This window comes from Amborella trichopoda, chromosome 1 (genome assembly GCF_054954075.1).
Source record: "Amborella trichopoda isolate Santa Cruz 75 chromosome 1, AtrichopodaSantaCruz75HAP2 v2.0, whole genome shotgun sequence".
In the NCBI taxonomy this organism is placed as follows: Eukaryota; Viridiplantae; Streptophyta; class Magnoliopsida; order Amborellales; family Amborellaceae; genus Amborella; species Amborella trichopoda.
The window spans coordinates 2,015,992-2,039,360 of NC_142336.1; the positions used below are offsets into that span (position 1 = coordinate 2,015,992).

The 23,369-nt window shown below is 37.6% G+C and overlaps 3 protein-coding genes across 6 annotated transcripts; 1 reads left to right on the forward strand and 2 right to left on the reverse strand.

Annotated features, from left to right (window-relative positions):
* Positions 1 to 259: 259 nt before the first annotated feature.
* LOC18425242 (DNA repair REX1-B protein) lies at positions 260 to 12,984 on the reverse strand. 4 transcript variants are annotated; one of them, XR_016040254.1, is made up of 5 exons: positions 12,781 to 12,984; positions 3,138 to 3,231; positions 2,783 to 2,867; positions 2,184 to 2,288; positions 260 to 969 (listed from the first exon to the last, which is right to left on the reverse strand). XR_016040254.1 is itself a non-coding variant. In XM_020661930.2 (4 exons), the coding sequence occupies exons 1-4, from the start codon at positions 12,893 to 12,895 to the stop codon at positions 700 to 702; spliced, it is 513 nt and encodes a 170-aa protein (XP_020517589.1). In that variant the 5' UTR covers positions 12,896 to 12,984; the 3' UTR covers positions 260 to 699. The 4 variants fall into 4 exon arrangements, 3 of the variants coding, with proteins under 3 accessions (XP_020517589.1, XP_006829871.2, XP_020517590.1); XM_020661930.2 differs by lacking the exon at positions 2,783 to 2,867 and having other exon boundaries at positions 12,852 to 12,984; XM_006829808.4 differs by lacking the exon at positions 2,783 to 2,867.
* A 1,826-nt stretch (positions 12,985 to 14,810) lies between these two features.
* On the forward strand, positions 14,811 to 19,909 carry LOC18425243 (GDSL esterase/lipase At5g37690). The gene is made up of 4 exons (XM_011631003.3): positions 14,811 to 15,593; positions 16,502 to 16,854; positions 18,338 to 18,614; positions 19,465 to 19,909. The coding sequence occupies exons 1-4, from the start codon at positions 15,359 to 15,361 to the stop codon at positions 19,731 to 19,733; spliced, it is 1,134 nt and encodes a 377-aa protein (XP_011629305.3). The 5' UTR covers positions 14,811 to 15,358; the 3' UTR covers positions 19,734 to 19,909.
* Positions 19,910 to 20,798: 889 nt separating this feature from the next.
* On the reverse strand, positions 20,799 to 22,671 carry FBX2 (F-box protein 2). Its single transcript, XM_006829810.4, has one exon. It carries the CDS (start codon positions 22,655 to 22,657, stop codon positions 21,008 to 21,010), a length of 1,650 nt encoding a protein of 549 aa, XP_006829873.2. The 5' UTR covers positions 22,658 to 22,671; the 3' UTR covers positions 20,799 to 21,007.
* Between the last annotated feature and the right edge of the window lie 698 nt (positions 22,672 to 23,369).

Genomic DNA, 23,369 nt, shown 5'->3' on the forward strand with positions numbered 1-23,369 from the left:
CCGAGAACTAATCATCTTCCATACCAATAAATTTTTTTTTTAAGGGTACGGTTTGTATAAGGCTGAGGCCTTAAATAATCAAAAGTAAGGCGTCTTCCGTACCAATAAAACAAAAGAACCGTGCGATTTGAATGAGGCTGAGGCTATCGGTATTTAAAGATGTTTCGACATTGGAAATCTTTGTGATGAGCTGAAAATTTATTTTCATCTCTCTAATTAAAATTTTAAAGCTTCAAAAATAATATAAATCAATCTAATATATAAACACTTGAAAATCTTAAAAATCGACAGTCCAAAAAGTACATTACATAATGCACATATCTAAGACTTGAAAGTCCATTTTTTCTTATGTCCATGTCTTTGAAGTTGAGACGATTGAATCGAGGATTTTTTAGCATCAAAACAACCTCTTTTAGTAAATTTGAGTTTAGGGCCTCACCTTTACATAAACTTTATAACTTTTTTTAAATAGAAATAATGTATCTTTCCTTCCGGATGAATCCATCAAATTTTGGACATCTAATGGCCTGCAAAACTCATCACAAGTACACAAATACAAGAACAACATTCCCAATTCTGAAAATGTATATTTACGAAGACCACCCATTATATCAGAGAGAGAGGGAAGTCTTTGGCTTTGAGGGGCCTCAATCTCACAGTGCACTTCCTCGAGGTGCTCGTTAATAATCGTAACCAGAGTTATTCGGCTTCTAAGGCCTCAATCTCATATTGCACTTCCTCGAGGTGATCATTGATGATTGTAACAGCGTCTTGCACTCCTCTTATGGCCTCCTTGAGGGCTTCATCATATGCAGCATCTACCTCGGCATCCTCTGTTCCTGAGGCCTCTGTGATCTCATGGAGGTGAACACATCGATGCTCGGCTGGCCTGTCAAATCTACACCGTTCGTGGCTCACTAGCCGTTCTGATGGCCGCCCTGCCTTCTTCAATACTTGAATCTTGGCGGTCTGTATACATGTGGAAAGAATTTTTCATAAGCAATGCCAACAACAATAATTACCTTTTCTTTATGTATTAGTGTCATGGTAAAGTATACAACGAGAGCATTTACCTTTGATAGAAAATGGTCACAGTTAATCTTGATCATTAGATAAAAAATTGAGTGGCTGCATTTATTTCACTGACCAAGCTCATAGTTCAAAATAAATTTTCTCGAACTTTATTACACACCCAAGCTATCAGATTTCACATCAGAGGGTTATAAATAATTGTGACCTCCCTGTATCAAAGATAAATAGTCTCATTGTATACAAACCCGTTTGTTATTCTTTAGCCGTAGTGCTTTATTTTAAGCAATTGAAAGTTGACTTTGGGTACGGTTTTGGTGCCTGCGTGCAGGCACCTGCTACAATGAGTCCACCTTTCCAAAATCCATTTTCGGAAGATAGGTTTTGGATCCAAAAATTTACATGTAATATTGACAACAACGATCATGAATATAAAAACAATTGAAACTATGTAACTAATATAATTATTATTTCTGATTTTCAAAATTTATTTATTTATTCATATTCATGATCTCCTTATTATAAATTATATATTCTCTAAAAACTAGGATCAAATTATATTTTTAAAATATATTTATTGCCAAGCCCGCATTTCTACAATATGGGGGCTGGTCGCATGCTAACCGCGTCCTATCAAGAAAGGCCTGTTTTTTGGTAGTTGCTTGTTGCCTTATAGCCATTTTTTGTCGTGTGCACATGCGCAGGCACGGACGCGGACGCGGAAGTTGGCGCAAGCGTGGGTGCGGGTGCAGCCATGCAGAGGAATGAGCGTTTTCTTAAAACATCTAGTAGATTAGCATACCTAAGACAATTTCGGAAACTGCTAGTTTTGTTGAAAACCCAAAACCAGTGGCCATTTAGTTAAATTCGTGTAAAGCCAGTGGCATATGAGTAGTTCTAATTGGCTAGGTTAACTACTACTGAGAATCATTTCTCCTAGAACCAACATAACCTATATTTAATAAAGGAAATCAACATAATCAGATTTTTTTTTCTAATTTATATAACATGTTGACGGTATATAGTAGATAGGAATGGAACCCGAGATGTCATTGTGGCTCTGCCACCACAACCACAAATTCTTACATAATCTGTTTTCACAATCATATTTTCCAAAGGACACGAAAAACCAATTCAAATATTCAAGATCTTACCATGTGTAACTTCTGTTTTTCTTGTGCCTGAACAGCCTTCAAAATGCTGGCAAGGTCGCCCCGACAAAAATATGGGTTTGAAAACTGAGACTCCAATTCAACAACCTGAAATCACACACAAGCATCATGCCTAAAAATTAAGGTGTACTCGAGTAGATGCGCTAAAGTGGGCTAAACAAAGCAATTAATGTTGCCCCTTTTATTGATGTATAGTTAATATTGCCGATTTCAATCAAGTAATTCAATCTGTTATTGCTATTGCGAATTTATTCTATTTGAGACTAGAAGTCTGATAGAAATGCGATTTTGCCCATGTATCTTTTTTACTAGTTAAGCGTCTCAGTTTCTTTTGGTATTTTCATTTTCTTCTATGACTAGGAAACCTCATTTATCCAAAATTGGTATACATATAAAAAAATATATATAAAGTGATAACAGAGTTTTTGTTTTAGTATATGTAGAAATACGCCCACCCACTAACAGGCCAGCTCTTGGCGACCATGTACAAAAAATGGTGCTCGACAGCACACTGTACGAGAGAAATAAAACAAAGACAGACAAAAAAAAAAAAAAAAATTGTGGAATCAGAGAACAAAAACCAAGTTAGGTTCCACCGCTGCCCTGAGCAGCCACTCCCTCCTTTGTCAAGGCATCTGCACCAGCGTTGGCCTCCAGCCCGGCATGCTGAAAGGAGATGCGAATATCAATAGTTGGTATATTCAAAAACGTTTTTGGAGAATTTGAATATATCACCCAAGGACCCACTTTATGGTGAGTACAAAAGTGACACTATTCCTCCCACCCTCCCAAATATGGTCCATCTCCTTTGAAATTTAGTCTTTGTTATGGTATTCATGCCTTTCAACTCTCCTTTCCCAATTCTTTATGCTTTTTGGAAAAATTTCATACAATTCAACAATTCCAATGTCTCCTCAGGGAAACAGAAGAACCTACTTGTTTTGAGCAATCATTGAATTCAACAGTGATTTCACTACAGAGTTGTTGATAGGTTGCATCACTTCCATTCACCATATATTCCGCAAAACCCCTTCAAGAAAACCTCAATCTAATTAGTATCATTTTGAAGTAGACAATATGGTGATATCTTCTGTGACTTCAAGTTCTCATTTTACATCAACATCCTGAAACTGAACCATGTCCCTGAAACATGTTTTCATAGGTGACACTGTTGCAGAAAAGATATATCTGCAATAATGCCTCAAATATTATCTTTAATATCACACAATGCCATGTTTGTTGAAGATATGCTTTCTTTAAATCAACACAGTATATGATCAGTTAGAAACAAAGTCAATTGCACAGTTTTGGTTGTTGAGTACATAACATTTTGTTATTTATCTGCGAACGATGGTGGATGCCCTAGTGTTGGACCTAATACTCATACACCACTACTTCATGTCTACTAAACAGAAATTTTTGTCCCTTTTAACACCATACCATTTCTTTATCTAGAGGCCTTGATACATTGTCTCCTCTCTTTATTTTGACAGACATGATTATTTAACTCCACCCCATGATTGAAACAATTCACATTGTTTTTGAAACCCCCCTCCATTGTTGAGGTTGCATCGTATGTTTTTCTTTTTCTTTCCAATTTTTTCTTTTGTTTTATCAGATCTCAAGCTTATTGGCAATAAGAAACAAGAACAATGGATAGAGGCTACATGATGGCAAAGGCATAAGGAAACCATGGTATTTATCAGGAGTTTTGTAATGTGGCAAATATGAGAAATTATCCTACCATTATCATGATCGGATAAAGCATTAACTTAAATGGGAGGGAAAAATGGATCCTTTGCAATGGTTGTGCAGATGATACATTTGTTTGTGTTAATATCTATGAGGTCAGATGCAGCTCCAACATGAATATCTAATATTGGACGCATCTCCAGTTTGTGCCCAAATCTACGTTACATGGATTCTTCTGGTTGGGTGCCCTACCCATCTTGGGACACGCATTGACACATATGCCAATACTGACTCGCATGGATTCTTCTTCTTGTTTAATAACCATAGCTTACAAATATTTTAGATATCTTGATATTCTTTCTTGTTTTGAGTACTCACGTAAACTTTGAAAATGTCTACAAAACTTGAAAATATCTATGGATCCAGCCAATTAATGTATAATAGATTCTTTCATGGATTATTACTTATGACTAAAACAATCTTTGGATTTGGTTGTCTCATCATAATATAGCGATGTTCTATTGTTCATGATATGAGGATCCAACACCCAGTACTGGTTTCATGTAATAACACATATACCCTATATCAACATAGGCACCTTTGTGACATGGATGCATAAGTTCAAGGTTTTAGGTGTGCGTCAAAACACCAAAGACACAACAACTCATGTTGGACACTTCTTTTTGTCTTTCTTATTGAAATCTCACTATAAAAGTAGTTTAATTTTGGTTAAATCCCAATCCCACCTTATAAATGATGTAAGGGCATGTCGCTTCTAAAAAGCCAATTTCAAGAATGACATTTTTAACTAATATCTTTGTCGGGCATTCACAAATGTGTTAATGTCTTTATAACATGAGTGTGTGTATGTGTGTGTGTGTGAGTATATATATATAGTGTGTATATATATATATATATATAGTGTGTATATATATATATATATATATATATATATATATATATATATATATATATATATATATATATATATATATACGGGATATGATCTAATGCAACAGTTTTATCATAGTATAATGCAACCACACTTCTAGAAAACCATGTTTGTGGTATTTGCATGACCCAAAATTTTGCACATAGACTCTCTTCATCTCAATAATCAATCTAAAAAAAAAAAAAACTAATTTTCACCCTATATATGGTCAAAATGAATCCCCTCCAACAATGAATTTAGACCGTCCATTTGATGAATTTCAAGATCTAAGCCTTCATGAATTCAAAATCATTTTTTTCTTTTTTAATATTTTAAAAAATTTGGAAAGAAAAAATATCATTCTAAGGCCTAGATCTAAGCATCTTAGCAAAATAGACGGCCAATGTTAATTGGGCTAAATAAATACTTTCTAGGTTGGTTTTTCAAATTTTTCTTTTTTATGATTGTTCATTAGAATGAAAAGAGTGTATATTTTAAAATTTGGATCAAACAAATTATTGATGCCCCTCCCACCATGGGACGGGACACCCAACAATATCCCCCTCCAGTCCTAGGGGAAGGTTATCCTTTGCAGATCAACCGGGTGCTAAAAGGCACCCATGCCTGTCATGCATCTGCATAACTCTTGCTTGTCTTTGGACAAGGTCTTTCTCTTGTCGATATGGTTTTTCCCTAGTTGCAACAGTTTTTCACCCTTTGTAGCTTGAACTTCTATGAAACAACTCTCGATATCCCAAGATTGACTTCCTAGAGTCTACATCTTCAGCCATGTCTGCATCTGTGTACCCTTGTAACACAGATTTACCTCCCCCAAAGTTCAAACACACTTTGGATGTTCTTCTGAGATATTTAAATATTCACTTGACTGCTGCCCAGTGTTCCTTGCCAAGATTAACGATAGATCTGCTTACTACACTAACTGCGTGTGCGATATATGTCATTATGCACACCATGGCGCACATCAAACTTCCTACAACCGACCCATAGGGCATTTTCTGAGTATCTTCCTTCTTCCTCTTGGTTGAAGGGTTCTTCTTGGCACTTAACTCCCGTGCCTTCTTGCCTTTCGTCAACTTTACTAGGTCATAGGTGTGATTCTTATGCGAGGACTTGTTCTCATCTTGCATAGCTTTAACCCACACCCTTTTATGTTTGTCGGCCTTGACTTCCAATAGCTCTCTGGTCCAGCCCCTTCAGTGTATGGGACATACTGCAATGTAGGGTAACTGGTAGAGGGTTTATGTCTCCTAGAGGACCTTCTCAGTTCAACTGTAGGTGACACTTCTTGAACATGCTGCTCCCCCTGCTCCTCATCACTCGGAACTGGCATGTCAAACTCTTTGGATCCATCCTCTTATTGCACTTCTCCCCCAACTTCATGTACCACGGTAGGAGGAACTATGACCGGTTCTGAACCATTGGAGATCCGTGGCTTTTCTAACTTCTTCACATCTTCAATAGTAAGGTCTTCCTGAAATACCACATCCCTACTCCTTATCACCTTCTTGTTCTCAGGATCCCATAGCCTATAGTCGAACTCTTCATTTGAGTACCCTAAGAAGGTACATAAGAGTGCTTTCTCATCCAACTTGGATTTATGTTCCTTTGGCATGTGCACCAATGCCCTGCATCCGAACACCCTCAAGTGTGAATAAGAGATATCTTTTCCGGTCCAAACTCTCTCTGGGATATCACCATCCAAAGGAAATGATAGGGATCTATTTATTAGGTAGCATGCTTCGATGACTGCTTCACCCCAATACGGCTTTCATAACTTGGCGGCGGATAGCATGCTCCTAACTCTTTCCATAATGGTGCGATTCATTCTCTTTGCTACACCATTATGTTGGGGTTATATGACACTGTCTTTTCGTGCCTTATGCCACGCTTGACACAATAGCATTTAAAAGCATTTGAGGTGTACTCTCCCCCATTGTCTAATTTGAGACACTTTAGCAACTTGCATGTCTCATTTTCCACCTTAGCATGGAAATTCTGAAAGATCTCAAACACTTAATTTTTCGATTTCATCAAATACACCCACACCTTTCTTGAAGCATCATCAATAAATGTGACGAAGTATGATGCGCCACCGAGCAATTTAACATCCATGGGACCACACACATCTGAATACGCCAGATCCAGGATTTTCGTATCTTTAGAGCTCTTACTAGAGAAAGAGACTCTAAGTTGTTTACCTAGCAAACAATGGTCACATGGGGATAGAGATGCATTCTTGACATTGGGAAGAATCTACTTCTTTGCTAAGATTTGCATTCCTTTCTCACTCATGTGGCCAAGACGCATGGGCCACAGATCTTGTGAGCATTCTTCCATGGCGGCATTAACTTCGCCATCAGAGACTTGCACGTGTGTTTTGTAGAGTGAACAACGCTTCTTGCCCTTTGCTATTACAAGAGATCCCTTTGTCAGCTTCCAATGTCCCTTACCGAACACTAAGTGGTACTCTTCATCTAAACAACCTCCCGAAATGAGGTTTAGATGGATATCTGCTACATGTCTGACGTCCTTTAGCACAAGCTTCATCCCAACATCAATCTTAATGTGTACATCTCCCTTACCCACAATATTTGAGAAACCGTTGTTCCTCATCTTTACAGGGCCAAAATCTCCCACTCTGTAAGAAGTAAAATAACGTTTATGTGAGGTAACATGAAACGATGCTCCGGTATCTACAACCCAGTCCATCACCACAGTTTCTGACCACACCAACATCTGCGATCATTGCAGTGGGTTGCCTGCCAACATCCTTGGCATTATCCTCATTCTGCTCTTTCTTGAGCTTCCGACAATCTTTTTTGAAGTGACCTTTCTTGCCACAATGATACCACGTGACCCCCTTTCTCAACTTCACTCTATGTTTATCCTTATTTGGTCCTTTGTTTTGGACCTTCCTCGATTTGTGACAAGAACTTGCGAGTTTGATGTGTCGGAGGATCTTCTTCTCGTCTCCTCATTCAGCAGATTGTTAGTGACCTGACTCATGGTCACTATCCCATCAGGTGTTGACTTGCTCACAGAGACTTCAAGGGTGACTCCCTTTCTTGACTTCACTCTAGTTTATCCTTATGTGATCCTTTGCTTTGGACCTTCCTCGATTTGTGACAAGAGCTTGCGAGTTTGATGTGTCGAAGGATCTTCTTCTCGTCTCCTCATTCAGCAGACTGTTAGTGACCTGACTCATGGTCACTATCCCATCAGGTGCTGAGTTGCTCACAGAGACTACAAGGGTCTCCCAATTGTCCGGTAGTGAACCGAGCAAAAACATAACTTATAGCTCATCTTCAAGGAACAACTTCATCGTTGCGAGTTGGTTAGCAATGCTTTGCACCTCATTCAAGTGCTCTACAACGGAACCTCCATCCTTGAACTTCATGTTCACAAATTTTCGGATCAAGAACACCTCATTTCCGATGGTCTTCCTCTCATACAAGTCATGTATCTTATTCCACAATCACTTGACAGATATTTCCGTTGACACATGATGGAACACATTTTCTTCCAACCATTGTCGGATAGTTCCGAGAGCCTTTCGGTTTAGTCTCTTCCACTCATCGTTTGTCATACCTTTGGGCTTGTATTCTACCCCTTCAATAGGTGCGTACAAGTCCCGACAGTATAATAAATCTTCTATCTTTGGCTTCCAGATGATTCAGTTATTCCCATTGAGCGATATTATTATGCTCTCAGTACTGGAATCCATCTATCCACACGCACTGTCTATCCACCGTCTGTTACAATTAGCTATCGCCCGCATGTTACGGTTAGCTATCGCCCGTGTGTTACGGTTAGCTATCGCCCGTGCGTTACGGTTAGCTATCGCTCGTGATTTACGATTAGCTATCGCCTGTGATTTACGGTTAGCTATCGCCCGTACGTTACTGTTAGCTATCACCCATGCGTTATGGTTAGTTATCGCTTGTTCGTTACGATTAGCTATCGCTCATACGTTACGATTAGCTATCACCGTGTTCCAAATCCCCAAAGAGCTAAATTAATTAAAGTCGGGGCAAAGCCCAAGAGCAATGACTATGATCAAAGAGCGGGATTAATAGAAAACCACTGAACCTTGCACCCGTCGTGAGCATATGCTCAGATGTGTACAACAGAACTCAATTATATATGGGACACAAATATGCTAAAATCGATGTGTTTATGATTGGGAAAACATGCAATAAAGCAAATAAATCTTACTGACACCAGATGTACGTGGTTCACCTTTTCAGGCTTCGTACATAGGAAAAAGAGATCAAATCCATTATTAACTCAAAGATTACAATGATCTCCTAAGAAACTTTCTTGGGCTCTCTGGTTTCTTCCAGAGACTCCTTTCTCTAGGTTTTCTTCTCTCTCTCAGAGGCTTCTTTCTTTTCTAGAAGCTTTCTCTCTAAAAAAAGGGAAAGGTTCTCTCCCTCTCTTCTTCTTCTTTCTAGGAGAAGGGTAACTCTCTCTCTTCTTCTTCTTCTTCTCTACAAAAGAAGGCTTCTTGTATTTTTCCAATACACCAAGAAGAGTCAACAACAACCCATTCACAAAGAGTCTCCCATGTTTTTCCTTTTGTATATGGGCCAATGGGATAATAACCATATTTGGAAGTGTATCTTGTAACTTTCTAAAAGGTGGTTCATCTCTATCTCTTTTTAGAAAGAGATAAGAGGAATATCTACCCATATCAAAACCATACGTGAGATCCTATTTGTATAGGAAGGTGACTTGGTCAGCAAATCACACTTTTCCAAACTACCCCTTTAGCTAGGATAAATTTCATTGATTCACCTCCCACCATAGGACGAGACACCCAAGAATCTCCCCCTCCAGTCCTTGGGGAAGGTTATCCTTTGCAGATCAACCAGGTGCTAGAAGGCACCCATGCCTGTCATGCATTTGCATAGCTCTTGCTTATCTCTAACTAAGGTCTTGGTCATCATATCCGACATATTCTTGTCGGTATGGATCTTCTCTAGCTGCAATAACTTCTTCTCTAGAACATACCGAATCCAATGGTAATGCACATCAATATGCTTTGTCTAGAATGGAAGCTAGCATTCTTGCTCAAGTGAATAGCGCCTTGAATGTCAAAATGGACGATATACTTGTCCTGTTTTAAGCCCAGCGCCTGGATGAATATCGACATCCATATCATTTCCTTGCAGGCTTCAGTGTCTGCAATGTACTCTACCTCTGAGGTCGACAGAGCCACACACTTCTGCAATTTGGACTGCTATGAAACAGCTCCCCTTGCAAAAGTAAACAGGTATCCCAAGATTGACTTCCTGGAGCCTACATCTCCAGCCATGTTAGCATCTGTGTACCCTTGTAACACATGTTTACCTCCCCCAAAGCACAAACATACTTTGAATGCTCCTTTAAAATATTTGAGTATCCTCTTGATTGCTGCCTAATGTTCATTGTCAAGATTAGCGATAAATCTGCTCACTACACCAATTGCGTGTGCGATATTTAGCCTCGTGCACACCATGGCATACATTAAACTTCCTACAGCCAACGCGCAAGGAACTATCTGCATTTCTTCCTTCTCATTCTTATTTGAAGAGCTATGCTTGACACTTAACTTGAAATGATTTTCAAGTGGGGAACCGACAGGTTTTGCATTGTTCATATAGAACCTTTCAAGCACTTTCTCAATGTAGCTTTCATGTGACAACCATAGCTTCCTAGCCTTCATGTCACGAGAGATCTTCATGGCCAAGATCTGTTGAGCATGGCCTAAGTCCTTCATGGCAAAGGCATTAATCAACTCTTCTTTCAACCTGTCAATCTTGCTAATGTCTTGATCGACAATTAGCATGTTATCAACGTACAGTAAAAGAATTATGAAGTTATCGTCAGAAAACTTCCTAACAAATATACAATGCTATGAAGATGTCCTCTTGTACCCATGACTCCCCATGAAGGAGTCGAACTTCTTGTACCATTGCCTTGGGGCATGTTTCAGCCCATATAGACTCTTTTCCAGCTTGCAAACCATGTGTTCTTTTCTTTTAACCTTAAATCCATGTAGACTATTATGATGAGATTGACTATCTTTGCAGGGGGACGCCTGTCTCATGGACACATATCTCGAGGTCATCGAATGGATTCACCGATCTGCTAGCCAAGGACAGAGCCTTGGCCCTTGAAGAAGTATAGGCCCTACCACTGCTCTTTTTGGGTCGGGCCTTTATCTACCTCTCTACTGGTGTTTCTCTCGGCCTGGGTTTTAAGACCCCCCCACCCCCCTTTTTTTCTTGTATCGCTTTTGTACATGTGCTGAATACTATGTAAGGGGATATTTTATAACCCCATTTTGTTTACAGACTTTCGACCAATTCTTTTTTACCAAGAGCCTTAGTTTTAAAGCTCCTTGGACTAATCTTGTATCTCTTCTCTTATTAATATAATTGTCAACAGTTATCAAAAAAAAATCCTTCTGGCTGCTCCACATATATCTCTTCCTCCAAATCACCATGGAGAAAGGCAGTCTTGACATCTAGTTGCTCTATGTTTAGATTCAAGCTTGCAGCCAGGCCTAACACCACACGGATTGATGACATTTTCACCACAGGAGAAAAGCTTCCATCAAAATCGATTTCCTTTTTCAGCCCGAAACCTTTCACAACGAACCTAGCCTTGTACATTACCTCGGGTGTCCTGTCCCATGGTAGGAGGGATCTCACATATAATTTTGGTATGGGTAGATGTTTCTCTTATCTCTTTCTAAAAAGAAATAAAAATAGATCACCTTTTAAGAGGTTATGGGATACACTTCTAAATATGGTTATTATCCCATTGGCCCATATATAAAAGAGAAAAACGTAGGAGACTCTTGTGTTGTTGACTCTTCTTGGTGTATTAGGAAAAATACAGGGAGCCTTCTTTTGCAAAGAAAAGGAAGAAGAGAGAGTTAACCAGCTCTTAGAGATAAGAAGAAGAGAAAAAGAGAGAACATTTTCTTTTTAGAGAGAGAAAAGCTTCTAGAAAGAAAAAGACCTCTGAGAGAGAGAAAAAGCCTCTGAGAGAGAGAAGAACCTCATAGAAGAAAACCTAAAAAGAGAACTCTCCATAAGAAACCAGAGAGCCCAAAGAGCTTCTTTATTGGAAGACTATTGTAACATTTGAATTAATAGTAGATTTGATATTTTTCTCCCGTGGATGTAGCCTAAAAAGATGAACCACGTAAATCTCGATGTTAGTAAGATTTATTTGCTTTATTGGCATGATTTTTCCACTCCTACACACACATCGGCTTTGCCATAATTTGTGTCCCATATATTCGTGTTCCACTGGGCACCTCCGCAATCGTGCGAGAGGGCTTTAATTGGGTGAGCCCAACACAAATGGCCCTAACATGATTTTTGAAGATTGTTGCATTGTATTATTAGACAGCCATTGCATTATATATATATATATATATATATAGGGTGAAACCGACTCATCAAAATTTGAACAATGTATTTTCCTTTTTGTTTTACGGATTTCAACCCTAATCACAAATTTCTACAATTTGAAAGATTATATACACTTATGTACAGAAATACCCAATTGTCAATAACGATTCAAAGAAATAAAAATGGGAAGAATAATTACAACAACAATAAGAGAAAGCTATAAATGGGATCACAGAAATCATAAGCAGAAGATAATTAGGGCTATTCAAATAGGAAAACTAGCTCAACAAAAAGAGAAATGAAAAAAAAAACTGATCCAATTCTTCAATGTGGCGAATTATTAATGCTCTAATGTAACCAAATAATCCCTAAATTATTCCTGAATTAATCAAAGGCACATTCAAGCATCACCAAAACAAAAAATACAATTGAATAACAGGTATAGAGAGAGAGAAAAATGGAAAGATAACTACTTCAAAGTATCAGAGAGGGAGGGAGAAAGACAGAGAGAAATAGAGCTCGCTACTTTCTTAGCCTTTCATACGCAGCGGCCCTTCTCTGTTGAAGAGAGAGAAACTTTCGAAGCAAATCAATTACTTTAATGGGTTTCTCAAAAGTGGATGGCAGGTTTTGCTGTCCATGGTCGTCTAACTCCATTAATGTAGCTCCATTCTCTGATGGATCCATTTTCACCACGGGTTTTCCTCTCTCTCTCTACGAGCAAGGCCTCTCTCTCTAAGAGCAAAGCCGCCTCTCTCGCTCTCTCTCTCTCTCTCTCTCTCTAAGCGAGCCTTAATTTCCTTCATTTGCGCCGAAATATTTTATACTTCCGCGGGAGTACACCGCTTTGCTCCCTCAGATAAAACCAAATATTATAGGACTAATTTTATGACTTTATAAACTAGAAAAAATAGAAACATTTTTTTCATAATGAAATGTAGAATTAAGGTGCACTTCCAAAAATCTATTGGAAAAAGGCTATTTTGGTATGAAATGTAGAATTAAGATACACTTCTAAAAATCTATTGGAAAAGGCTATTTTGGTATTTTTTAATTGATAATCTCGACATTAAATATATAAACATGTGAAAATTGAAAGATTTCAAGTCCCAAAAATGATAAATCTTGCAACATGTTATTTGAGCGGTCTATTTTTTCAAGATTTTGATATATATAGAGCTACTTGATTGAAATTATTTTTTAAATTTAAAATTTCATAATTAAACATAAAAATGGATCATAAGGCCATTCCAAAAAAAATTGACACAAAAGTTACATCTTATTGTAAAATTTAGAGGTGCACTTTTATACAAAGTTCAAGAAAAAAATTCTTGAATCTTGTGAGACACTTCAAACCATCTAACTTGACAACTGATAACTAGGAGTTATTATGAGCTCCTTGTAACAAAGACAAATAATCTCACAATATATAATCTCTTCAAGATTTAGTCAACATTTTAACAGACTTAGATGCCTTAGATCCAAAGTCGAAATCGGATTATTGATTGGAGCTGCATGACGAAGCTTTGGGAAAGAATTGTAAATATTGTTTCGCACCATTAAGATCGGGGGATCAGCCTTGATATTCTAGGTATTATTTATTTTTCAATTGAAATGCATATTCTTTCAAGCCAAGCAACAAATTTTTCTATTATATATTCTATTTACCTTTTTTTTTTAGTGAACTTCTTGGTATGATTTCTTTTCATAATTTCTTGTAGATTTTTGTACTGGGTTTTTTGCCCCCTTATCTAGGGTAGGGCTCGGGCAATTTGACTTGGACTCGCAAAGTAACTCCCCAGGTAAGTGGGCGAGCTCTAGGGGTGAGAATTTACCCCGTTTGGATCCAAAACTCGAATTTTAGACCCTATCTAGATCTGCGTATGGATTCAAGATTTGGATCGGATGGATCGAATAGGATAAATTTAGATCTAAATAGTATTTGGATTGGATCCAGGTACCGATAGATCTGATCTAGATCCGACCCAGTTATTAAAAATATTATATATATGTTTTATATATACATATATGTTATATAATACTTCTTTGTTATATATTATTTTATATAAAAAATATATATAAGATGTTTTTTTCGTTCCGATAGGGTCCATTTTTTAATTTAAATCCTATGAATAATTTTTGAATTTGGATCTGAAATCGAAATCGGATCCAAGTATTTTGGATCACGATCCAACCCCTTCTCAGCCCTACTGAACTCAGCCTGAGCGGAGTAAAAAGAAACATTTTTCGAAGGCCCCAAAATATTACAAAATTCATTTATTTTTCAAAATTCCAGCAAGGTCTATAACCAACATTCATCTCTCTCTATCTACTACCAGAATTTCCATTTATTTTTTGGGTGCGGTTTTTATAGAGCTAAGGCTCTAAACAATCAAAGTAAAAGCACACCTTCAAATGATATTAAGAAATGTGGTTTCAATATTAGAAATTTTTGTGATAGCCTTAAAATATATTTTCATCTTTAATTATAAAATTTAAAGCTTCAAAATAGTGTAGGTCGAGAATATTTATGAAAACTTGCAAATCTTGAAAAATGACTGTTCAAAAATATGTTACAAGATGCATTATTTTTAAAACACGAACTGTATGTTTTTTTCATGTCCATGCATCTTTATGTCGAGATGATCAATTTAAAGATATTTGAACATCAAAAGAACCTCTTCCAGTATTGTTTAGAGGCCAGCTCCATGTAAACTTTTTCCTTATTATATAGTTTTCTAACCAATTCTTTTCCCAACATTTCAAAGAGAATCCCAATATTCATGTGTCCCTCTCTCAGTCTCTCACATTTCTAAGTTTCTAATCAAATTTCATTTCAAACAAAATCCCAATATTCCTCTCTCTCCTCTATCATTTCTAAGTTTCTAATCAAATTTCAAAAAAAATCCCAGTATTCCTCACTCTCTCTCTCTCTCTCTCTCTCTCTCTCTCTCTCTCTCTCTCTCTCTCTCTTTGTAAGGTTCATTTCCAAGGGGAAGAAAGGGAAAAACCAGAGGGAGAGAAACAGAGCATATAAACCAAGAAAACCCCAGACAAAGTTAACCAAGAAAATTGGAAGAAAGATTTCTTGAGAGAGAGGGAAGATGGGGAATTTGTTGAGGAGATGGTTTGGAGGAGTCCGTGTTGTGTTGATTTTGTTGATAGCATTTGAAAGCATGGGGAGGAGCAATGGTCATTTGCCAGTGAGTGGTTTGTTCATTTTGGGAGATTCCTCTGTAAATTGTGGCAACAACCTCTTCTTCCCCAGCCTTCCTTTCTCTTTGGTCGATACCTCCTTTTTACTTCTCTGCAACACCACTCTTGTCCCTGATCTTCTCGGTATCTCTCTCTTTCTCTTATTGTCCCTTTAGGTTTCTTGCTCTCTCTCTCTCTATTTTCTCTTTTGGTTTCTTTGTGAAATCTTGGTTTGGTTCACAAAAGAGTGAAAATCAGAAAGATCTTAGTGAAAAGAAAAGAGTAAGGAAGATAAAGAATGGGGTTTTGAGCTTTCTTTTCAATCTTCTGTTGCAAGTATTTTTTATAAGCTTCTGAATTCTGATCTCTTTTCACTCACCTGCTGATACATAAGGACTATTCTCCCTCTTTGATCTTCATCCATTCATGGATTGACCTCTTTTTATCTCTCTCCACTCACCTGCTGATACATTAGGACTATTCATTCTCTCTCTTGATCTTCTTCCATTCATTCATTGACATCTCTCTCTCATTCATTCACTGAGTGTAAAAAGTTTATATAAGGATGCAACATTATAACGTAGAATTACGGATGCATCTCAAAAATCCATTGGAAAAAGGAGTTTTAATGATTGATCATCCGGACATCGAGATGTATGACCATGAAAAATAAAAAGATTTTAAATCTCAAAAATAGTGTATTTTACAACATATTATCTACACCGTACATTTTCAAGATTTTCATATGTTTATAGATCTACTTGATTTTAACTATCTTTAAATTTTTAAATTTTATAATTAGATATAAAAATAGATTTTGAGATAATCCTAAAAACATTTTACATCAAAATTATACACAATGATAAAATTTGAAGGTGCACCTTACCTTTACACCTACGCATCCGTATACCAACTGCACCCTTCACTAAAACCATCTCTCTCATTCACTAAAGTCATCTCTCTCACTCTCTCATTCATTCAATAAAACCATCTGTGTTCTCTAACTCTCTTTAATTCACTAAAACCATCTCTCTTCTATCTCTCTCTCTCAGCCAAGAAGTTGGCTCTCCGGCCAGTCCCACCGTTCTCCGGCCAAAGCGAGAATGTGGGGAGGGCAATGCAGGGTCTGAACTTTGGCGTCCCCTCTGCCACCATCCTCACTTCCGGCGACCTCGACTATGTCAGTCTGAAACAGCAGATACGTTATGCTCTCAATACCCTCCAGAATTTCGATCTTGCCCTCGGCCGCCGAAGGGCCCGCCGCCTCATCTCCTCCTCCATTTTCTACCTCTCCATGGGAGCCCACGACTACACCGACCTCTACTATCCTGATATTTATGTCGCAGGATCAAGGCACCCAGAATTTGCCCACATTTTGGTTGGTGAGGTGACCCGAGCCATGAAGGTATGCCGACATCAATTAGGGTATTTTAGTCATTATTTTAAAACGATGGACATTAAAAAATGCACCGGCCTAAAATAACTATGAAGGTTCATTTTATTTTATCGTATTCATGATCATCTTAGCCTAGACCATGAATCCCTACAATATTAGATTAAAACTTCGTCTTTAAGATAGATTTGAGAGGGGGCCGCATATAGACAATATGAGTCGGCTGGCTCATAGCAACCCGAGAGAAATTCTTTTGACGGTTGGTATTTTGCTGAATCAAAGGCATTTAGGTCATTATTGAGGGAAGGGTATTTTAGGACTTTTGAAAATTCCAGAATGGGGCTATTTTGGTCATTACAGGGAGAACAATCATCTACTCGGAGATATTTGAGTAAGCAGTGTTTTAAAAATGGGATAGTATGTTATGACTTATGTCACAATTGCTAAAAATTAAATGGCTTGGGTGAGATCGAAAAAAAAAATTATAATCACTATCACCCGATTTCAAATCTGATGGACAATAATAATTGTAACCTCCTTTCACTAAAAATAAATGATCTCTTTGTATATTTTTCCTTTAAGAATTCAAATGAGTATATCGTACACAAAGGGTCTAACCGGCCAAGTCAACTCATTCACTCAATCAGACAAAAAAATTTAAAGGGTTTAAAATGTTTATACAAGGTTGCAGAACTTCAAACCTTCTTAATATGATGACTCTTTTTTATGTTATTTAGAGATCCCTAGATCCGACCCCCGATTCAGGAAGAAACTCAACTTGAGTATGGATCCCTTTTTGACTCGGGCGATTCTAAATCAAACTGGAGGTTTTTAGAACCCTAGACAAATGGATTTAGAACCCTATATAATGGGATTTATGCTATGACACAAATATATCATATTGTTGGCAGATGCATCATTAAAATTCCTCGTCATTCCTCTTGGACAACAGTTTCTTCCTTTAAATTAGTTAAATATTTTCTAGCTAAAATATGCTAAATAAAACATAATTATATCAAAAACCTTCAAATTGTCATATATTGACACACCAAAGATCATTCATGCCTAGTATTTCGAAATAGATAATAGAAATGGGTGTTGTGTGTGTCTTGACTCGATTCTTCCTTATTTCCTCTCTCTCTCTCTCTACTATTCCTGTTTCTGATTCAATACATCCGACCTGGGAGATTCCTGTGCCAGACCGACTATATTTGAGAAAGAAAAATAAAAACAGAAGCTAAAAGTCAGAGGATAAACAATTTTCCATTCACACTTTCTCAAAAAAAAATACTTCCATTCACATGATAGGACTAGCACTCTTCATTCTTCAAAAGATCTTTCATATTGTGTCTTTCATGGTCTCTCTCTCTCTCTCTCTCTCTCTCTCTCTAGATTGTTCATGTTCACAGTGACATAATATAAAAAAGACCAGCATTCTTCATTCTTAAAATAGTTTCTTGCATTGAATCCTTCACTTCATCTCTCTCTCTCTCAGGATCTATACCACGCAAATGTGAGGAAAATCATCGTGGCGGGAATCGGGCCTCTTGGCTGTGCCCCTCGATTCCTATCAGAGTCTGATCCAGACTCTATCAACTCCACGAATAGAGGCATCAAATGTGAGGACCAACTGAATGACATGATACAAGAGTACAACACTGCTCTATCATTAGCCTTGAAGAACCTAAGCTCCGAATTGCCACATTTGCGCATCACCTTCTGCGATGTCTATAAAGGACTCATGAAGATGATCTCGAATCCACAACCCTATGGTGAGTTACTTGAAATCCTACTTCTTCTAACAAAAGGATAGGGAACTTATTCATATGTGCAAATATGTATGTGAATGTAAAAAAATTGATTTTCTTTTTCTTTCTCAAGCTTAAGCTTAGTTTACTCTATTACCAACGTCATGACTTCATACTGGTGTTCAATACAAAGAGGAGTCCTCCAATGAGATAGAATGTCTGGAATTCTCACCATTGTACTCTGCTTAATTCATGGCATCCCCACACTGCATCATTTCAGACTTCATTTATGAGTTCACTACATCTTTGATGAGTTCAATTAAATTCTTCTTTCTACATACATTAAGTCAAATCCTCTCTTGAAATAGTAGTGGCACTTTATAAAGATTTTCTCACGTGTATGACACTATATTTGCACACATTGAATGCCCTAGATCCATGCAGAATAATCTTTTCTACAAAGGCCTCACCGATTTGGTACGGAGCCAGAGCAAAAGTTGGGCAGTCCCCAGTATTTGCCCACAACCTCTTTACATACATATACCAAATAACCCAACTGTTCACTAACAATGAAAACACTGAGTCCAACAAATATGCAAATCAGAGCCAGCAGTCCCCAAAGATGACCATAAGAGTCAGGTTTGAAACTAAGGAAACAATGATAATGGGGTCATATCTCACCTATGGGACTCAGTAAATAGGTCCCAAAGAGAGAACCCTCAAAATTTGTCAAACACTAAGTAGCTGCACAGGATAGTGTACTCAAAACTTGATCTTTGTTATCATTTTTTATGGGGTACATTCTCTCTTAACAGTGCTCATAATATGAATAAATGTTATATGTTATCACCATAACTTTTTTGTTTTTTGGCAGGATTTAAAATTGTAAACAAGGCATGTTGTGGGGTCGAAAATTATGGGGGATGGGATGAATGTGGGGCTAAAGAGCCCATGTGTGAAGACCCTTCAACCCATGTTTGGTGGGATGGCTATAACCCAAGTGAAGGAGCAAACCATCTCCTTGCTGACTGGGTATGGTCAGGAGGCCCACTCGGCATCTGCTCTCCAATGAAATTCCAACAGCTAGCCGCCACATCATCCTTGATGATAGTTCAGCAACCAGAGGATTGGCAAGACCCATGATGTTTAAAGTTCTAGGATAGCTTTTTATTTTGCCAAATACACTAGTTTTATGCTTTCTTTGTTGTTTGGTTAGTCGTGTACAAGTCTTATCTTGGTTTTGACTTAGACTTGTAGATACTTTTAACATTTTTGGGAAATGAGGGAGAGGTCATCATGGCTTTGAAATTTGAAGAAAATCCCACTCTGATGAATGCAGTTCGAAAACATATGCTTTGGAATATTATGGAATTCTAAAGTTTAGTTTCTACCTGAATCCAGTATAAGATGGTTTTAAACAATCATTGGGAATCGACCAATTTAACTTTGTAAAAGAAAATCATAAGACTCAGCGATTTCTACTCTCTCTCTCTCTCTCTCTCTCTCTCACAGATGGTTTTAAACGATCATTGGAAATCGATCAATTTACCTTTCTAAAATAAAATCATAAGCTGAGCCATTTCTAGTCTCTGTCTCTCTGACATATACACACACCCATTCTCTCTCTCTCTCTCTCTCTCTCTCTCTCATGCTAGTGGACTTACATCGAATGAATTATCAAAATTAAAGAAGTAAATGTACATGTGCAATATCATAAAAAGTAAGGTCACACTGTAAGAAAATTGCTTCAGTGTTTGCTTTCATATGGTTTTTTATCAGAGTCCAGTAGAACTAATGATGGATGGAGTATAGCATATAAATTCTAAACAATTTCAATTCTATTTCCAAGTTCAAAGAGATTTTCAATACCAGAGTAAGACTAAAGTAACCCAAACGAGCTTTAAAACAGAGCAGTTAACTAAACACATAAATGAATAAAAAAAAAAATGCAAATATAAAATGGAAACACAAAAATTATAATCAAACATCAGCACATAACATACAAGCTGAACTCAATTTCCAACAATGCCATGACAAAAGAATATGAACTTCTTTAAAAGTTATCATTTGATAAAAAAATACATATCATGCAAGCTTTGACTACACAGTAGAACCCAAATGCATCTGAGTAATGATAGAAGTTTAATAAACAAAAATATGAATAAGCCTCAGCACATAAAGTACAAAATGTTGAACTACTACCAATGCTGTTGTAAATAAATTTAAACATTTCAGATCAGTTCTCAAGTTTACATAACTACTACATACCATCATGTACCCCTTCCATAACACATACAAATAACTACATTTTTCTGCACCTTTTTTTCTTTTCTTTTTCAATTGGTAGACCCATACTTTGGGACAAGGCACTTTAAATCCAAGAAAAGAAAAAAAAAAAAAAAAAGAATAAGAAAAAACTAGGCCTTCAACTTACTGCTTGTGCCACGCCTGCACCAAACAGTGCCGCGATTCCTTTCCATTCCATCTCTTTTGGCCTCTATAGAACACTGTTCAATTTTGATATTCCTCTTGCCTGATGCAATTAGCGCTCTACGTTTTTTCATCCTTTTTTCATTCTCCAAAGCCTGGCTAAAGTTCCAAACCCTAACATTATTTTCCTCACCCCCACAAACAATTCTATCAGCCCCAATAGCCACAGAGAAGAGATTTTGGGCAGACCCATGAAGCATTCTTTGCGGGGGCTCCACACTAGTAGACTTAGAGTGAAGAAAAGATGAACCTCTACTTGACTTAAGCAGCTTTCGAACATCCATTAAAGCGAGCTTCCCATCATCAGAGCAAGAAACAAGCCATGGAAACTCAAAAGAGAGAGACCGAACTGCACCATTGTGAGGAATCCAAGATGCCCCCTTCTTAACATAACAATCTAGGCAAAGGCCACCATGATCCATTTGTGTTTGAACCTCAAACATGTGGATTGATCCATCTTCACCTCCACTGAACAGAAGAGAACCTGAAAGGCTTTGTGCTAAAGAATATGCAATTCCATTGTGAATATTCGAAATTACTTCAAGTTGTTTCCCATTACTGACATTCCATATATACAAATCACTTCCTGCTACAGTAGCTAAGGATGGTCCTCGAAGAACTACATCGAAAACCCAATCTGCATGCCTCAAAATCTTCGAGCATTTGAAGGTGGATCGATCCCAAACTCGAACAGTCATATCCCAAGACCCACTGTAAATTCTTGTCAAATCCATGGCCAAACAGCTAATCGGTCCTCCATGTTCCCACAATCGAAACTCAGTGCTCTGGTTCATTAATCCAGACACATCGAACAAATGTGGGAGACCCGGAATGGTTCTCCAACAAAGGAGAAATGCATCAGTTCCCCCCACTACTAAAAGCTCATCATCTGCAACAATGGCTCGTAGGGTGCAACCAAAATGCCTAGAATGAGCAAGAGAGCAACATTCCTCCATGCTCCATAGCCTTACCACCGAATCATAACCTCCTGTTATTATAATATTTGCAGAGGCCAAAAGAAACACTGAGCGAACAGCTTCAGTGTGGCCACAAAGCATGTCCGCTTCGTATCTTCCCATGAAGGTTTTGCTCCTCTTTTCTCTCTCAACATAGAGCTCTTTCCATATAATCTCGGGTTCTGAGGCTTTAGAAGGTGACATGGGTAAGCCCCATCTCTCACAATAGTAATCCTTCCAACCATGGTGGTCGGAAGCAAACTTCCTAAAGAGTGTGGAGACACAGGAAACAATACCCAATTCTCTTGGATCTAAGTGATGGAGAATTTCCGATATAAGAGCAGGTGGGAGATCAGTTATGGATCGGAGACTAGTAATGGATGTTGGGCATAAACTTGCAGAATCTTTAAATGGCTTCTTTATTGAGATTTCCCTCTTGGGTTGATGAGATTGAGAGGTACTCAGAGGAGATGAATTTGGGTTTTCTTTCCTTGTGGAAATGTTAGAGAGACAAAAGGGGATGTGAGGCGTGTCACAGGTTGTGGACCTTTCTTCATTCCAGTTGTTATCCTCTGAAAAATATAAGTTTTGGTCCAGTGACCCATGGCATTCATATGCCATAAAATGATACGAAACACAGAATAATACTTCGGAATGAACCCTAGAACTAAACCCAGAAGGAAAATCAACCCAAAAGTCTAAATTTTTAGGGAAATGAACTTTTAGAAACCCTAGAATCAAATTGAAATAGAAAATAACTAAAACAAACCCCAGAATCAAGCCTAACAAGGGAATCAGTCAAATAAGAAACAAAAAAGGGGCCTTCATTAAACAGGAAAGGGAAATACCTGCCGAGAAGAAACTATAAATTTATACCCTAAATTGGAATGGGAAACCCAAAAAATAGCGTCTATCCTATGATCCCTTTTTTTTCTTGTTTCTTTTTTTTTGAGAATGTTAACTTTTGTATGATCCTAAATTTAAACAGATCAATTCAGTAAAAATAGGGGGGAACAGTGCTCGAAATCACAAAGAACCCAGTTCAAGAATGGGAAAAACTAACAAAAAAAAACCTATATATGGAGATCAACTTCAAAAACCTAGAATTCAAGTCCAACGAACAGGAAAACCAGAGAAACCCTAGGAAAACAGTTAGTCAACGAATAAAAATCTACAGAAAAAAAAACCCTAAAAATTAAGAAAGTTAGGGTTTGCAAATTTACCTTTAGAGTTTAGACAATTATTTACAGGGGATCTAGAGGAAAACTTTCCCCATGGCCTCTGCAAATTATAATAAGACACAATCTGTTGATTTATACGAGAGCGGTGGGGT